The sequence below is a fragment of the Hibiscus syriacus genome, unplaced genomic scaffold (genome assembly GCF_006381635.1).
Source record: "Hibiscus syriacus cultivar Baekdansim isolate YM2019G1 unplaced genomic scaffold, ASM638163v2 tig00111027_pilon, whole genome shotgun sequence".
Classification (NCBI taxonomy): Eukaryota; Viridiplantae; Streptophyta; class Magnoliopsida; order Malvales; family Malvaceae; genus Hibiscus; species Hibiscus syriacus.
The window spans coordinates 2,232,111-2,236,060 of NW_024062960.1; the positions used below are offsets into that span (position 1 = coordinate 2,232,111).

The 3,950-nt window shown below is 34.5% G+C and overlaps 1 protein-coding gene across 3 annotated transcripts; it reads left to right on the top strand.

Annotated features, from left to right (window-relative positions):
* Positions 1-991: 991 nt before the first annotated feature.
* On the top strand, positions 992-3,950 carry LOC120151121 (E3 ubiquitin-protein ligase At3g02290-like). Of its 3 annotated transcripts, none has more exons than XM_039163666.1 (6): positions 992-1,337; positions 1,800-1,939; positions 2,076-2,217; positions 2,515-2,953; positions 3,151-3,260; positions 3,490-3,950. In XM_039163666.1, the coding sequence occupies exons 3-6, from the start codon at positions 2,098-2,100 to the stop codon at positions 3,514-3,516; spliced, it is 696 nt and encodes a 231-aa protein (XP_039019597.1). In that variant the 5' UTR covers positions 992-1,337; positions 1,800-1,939; positions 2,076-2,097; the 3' UTR covers positions 3,517-3,950. The 3 variants fall into 3 exon arrangements, with proteins under 3 accessions (XP_039019597.1, XP_039019598.1, XP_039019596.1); XM_039163665.1 differs by having other exon boundaries at positions 994-1,337; positions 1,800-1,938; positions 2,043-2,217; XM_039163667.1 differs by lacking the exon at positions 1,800-1,939 and having other exon boundaries at positions 993-1,337; positions 2,043-2,217.

Here is a 3,950-nt window from a genome sequence, read left to right on the forward strand (position 1 = left end):
TATTATCAATAATTAAAAAAATATTTTAAATGTATTATACCTTACAATTACATTGTACTATTAAAAAGTAGTCTAACCTTTCAATAAATCATAAGTGTGAACCCATTGGATAACCTCAGTAATTAGAGAAAGTGTTGTTCTCTTTGAAATCCCGACTTCAAACAGTTATATTTATAAGATATAGATTTATTTTTGATAATTAAAAAATATTATGAACAAATATTATTATATGAGAATATTAAAAAAGAGAGTAAATTATATCATTTTTCATTGAACTATATACTCTCTCCTATTTTACTAAATGTACTTTTAATTTTTTCAATTTACTCATTGAACTTTTAAATTACTCATGTTTTGATCACTCTACATTATTTTATTATTATTTATGTACGGTGTGGTATTTTTTATTTAATATAAAATAATTAAAAATGTAAAATAAAAATAAAAGGTGGTCAAACGTCACCGTCGACCGTATTAGGCGGTGGTCGTTTGGTCCCAAATTTCATGGGTCGCTTTGTCTCAATACCTTGAGTTCGAACCTGTCCTCCATTTTGTCGGAACTTGCTCTGAAGTCCATGAATTAGAGATTGAAAGAGAGGAAGTAAAAACGTTTCAGTCGGGATTCATGAGTTCTGAGACATTTCTGATGAAACAACCACCAGATTTGGATTCAGTGGGTCAAGACAAATCGATCCATGTAATTTGTGACCAAACTACTACTGTCTACGACAGTTGACAGTGGCCGACGGTAGTTATATTAAATCATAATAATAAATTCATGTCATAAAAAATAATAATAAAAAAATTTAAAGTGATCAAACGAAAATAATTTAAAAGATCAATGAATAAATTAAAAAAATTAAAAGTATTGTGAGTAAAATATGAGAGATGTATAGCTTAGCGGAAATATATTTTACCCTTAAAAACATGTAGGTGTCGGCAATTAAAAATCAAGTGTTAAGTTGGAGAGATTAAAATGAATATCCTAATGATAAGCTGGCCCACTCCACTGTCTACATCCATCACCAAATTCATTTCTTTACAGTTAGCCTTCACCTTCTCCAGTCAATCCCCCGTTTTCCCCTTCCACGCGCTTTTTGCCTTTTTCTTTTTTGCAATTTCCCCTTACCTTCATCCTACGCCGCTCGTTAGGTTGTCTGAGTCTTGGGCATATATTTTCGTCTGCTTTATATAAAAAAAGTAGAACCTTCCCCTCTATTCTCTATCTCTCTCTTTTTGTCTTTCTTATAGGAACCCTAACTCTGTTTCTGATTCTTTTTGCTCTTTTGATAACAAATTTGCGATCTTCAAAATGCTGATCTTATAGTCGATGATGGGTAAGTATTGTTTCGGTTTTTTCCCATTACTTTTTGTTTATGCGATGAGAATAATATTGTTTTCTTTTCAAAGTTACTATTTTGGGGGTGAAAGAGCTTTGCTTTATAGCTTAATTTGTCCAGAACAAGATAGTAGATTGCATGTTTTGCTTGTTGATAAGTATAGTCATTGACTCTGGAATTGCGAATTTCTTGGTAGTTTTGCTGTTTCATTTGCATATGAAGGACAAATAATGTTCAAACTTCAACGTGTTTGCTTTTTAACCTGTGAGTTTAACTCATTGTTGAAGAGGACTTCTATGGTTATGGTAAAACAAAATGGAGTAATTTTAGGATTCGATTTATCATGAAAGAAAATCCCGAATTGTAGGGCATCCATCAGGCTGTTAATGAAGCTCTCTTGGCTTTGTCTTGCTGTTTAGCTTTATATTCCTAATTTTTCCCTCGTTATCTATATATCAGATTACTTTTCTCCCGAGGGTTGAAATTCGGACAGTCAAAACGCCAATGAACTGAACGATTTTTGCGAAGAGAGATATAGCAAATGAACTGAACGATTTTTGCGACGAGAGATATAGCAAGATTCTGTTTTCTCCCTTGTGTAAGCTGAACCTGCTTTTCATTCTTTTTTCCCCCTTCAATTCCATTGGAAATGTTGTTTATCAGGAATGAAGCTGAACGATTTTTAATGAATTTCTATGCAAGCTCTAAAGGCATTTCTCGAATTGTATAATCGGAAATACATACATCGCAAGCAGAAATGGGTGTTTGTTGCTGCTGTTCATGTGGTGATGACTATGAAGAATATGCTTATCCTAGCAATTCAATATATAGGCACTGCATCTGCCTAAGATTCTTCTTCTATCAGCTATTCACCGGGGTATGTCTCTTAAGCAAATTAATGTAAGGTATAAAGCAGATTAATGTCACTTTGTTAATTTCTCTGAACCTCAGTTTGCATGAATTTTTTTTTTTAAGAATGGCATGTGTAAAGCTTGTAAATACTCCATAAAATTCTTTAGATGTTAAATTAGCAATACGAAGATTGTGAATGTACCGTGTTTCTCTTGAAAGGTAAGTGTGTTAATTTTCTTGCTTTTGCAATGTCATATATTTACACCTCAATTCAGCTTGATGAAATAACTTCTTAATTTTCCATTTCTTCTTTGATCTGCAGTATGGTGCTCTGTTTCATAGATTGGATGGCCAATCTGTATCATCCCAGATTCAAGGAGCTTCTCTGTCGTCAACAGCGATTGTTTCTGCAATCTCAGATGATTCAGCCAATGAAACGCATATAACAACACCCAGATCAATTCCTTTCGATGCTGAGCAGAGATACTCTCGCTTGCAACGTGATGGCTTGGTCTCTAGGCGTGATAAGTCTGCGACTCATTTTCAAGAAGAAACACAACCACTAAGAAGAAATACAAGCAGCTCTGGTGTGGAACCGTTGGGTATTGGGAGGAAATGGAATGGAGTTGAGGTAGAAGAAGACTCTAAGATTTCTCATCTTGAGTTATCAGAGAGAACTTTGGCACCAAAAGTTGCAAAAGGACCTAACTATTTGCAGCCTTCAGCTGAAGACGAGGATGTCTGCCCTACTTGTCTTGATGGTAATTTTGCAGTTTTCTGTCTTGAAAGATGGAAAAAATTTGTTTTGTGGTTGTAATGGTATGCTCATTGGTTTTCGAAATAGGAATGTAGTAAGATTTTAGTAGGGCAGAAGTCGTAATAGTTGGATCAAAAAAGGAAACTTCATTTTAGCATTTCAAAGTTATGATTATGTACATCAGTGATTATTTTCTTGCAGAATATACCTCAGAAAATCCTAAAATCACTGCTCGCTGCTCACACCATTTTCATCTCGGTTGTATTTACGAATGGTTGGAAAGGAGTGAAAGGTGTCCGATATGTGGCAAGGTACTTAGAGTACACCAAATTACTCATTCTAAAATGCTACATCCAGTCTCCGTTGTATATTTTAGGCCATGGGGTGTAGGGTAAATTCTGTAACATCGTGAATGAGAATAAGTGCCAAGTTTTGTCTGTTGGGTTTAGAAGAAAGGAAGCCGCCAACTTAATTAGCCTCTTTCTCCCTTGGATCTTCGAGTTGTATCTGATTTTAAGTGTCTTTACTTTTGTGGTACAGGAAATGGAGTTCTGTGAAAGCCCCTAAGTCTGTTAAATCAGATTTTAATGCAATGGAGCAAATACATATAGAGCGGCAGGTATTATCGGTACGTATAAGCTCGCTAGTCTTTTATCGATGAGGCACATCATGTAAAGAAGAGTTTGTTCTTTGTCTATCGGACTGTCACTGGTATACTACCTGGTAATATCTTCCTACTCATACTTGAATGATCATGGTGTTACTTTCAATGTAAAAAGCTAATATAATAATAAACCGTGTGAAGTCATAGTAGCTGCCTGTAAACATAACTATCGCGGAATTGACTCGATGATGCGCAACAATCAAATGTCAGCTGTACTTTGTTACCTATGCTAAATATGTTGAACATTACAAAAGTATGAATAGGAGTCTCAGGATAAAATAAAAGAATATAAACTTCTGCTTATTTTTCTGATGAGAATCTTTATGTTCAAGTTTCA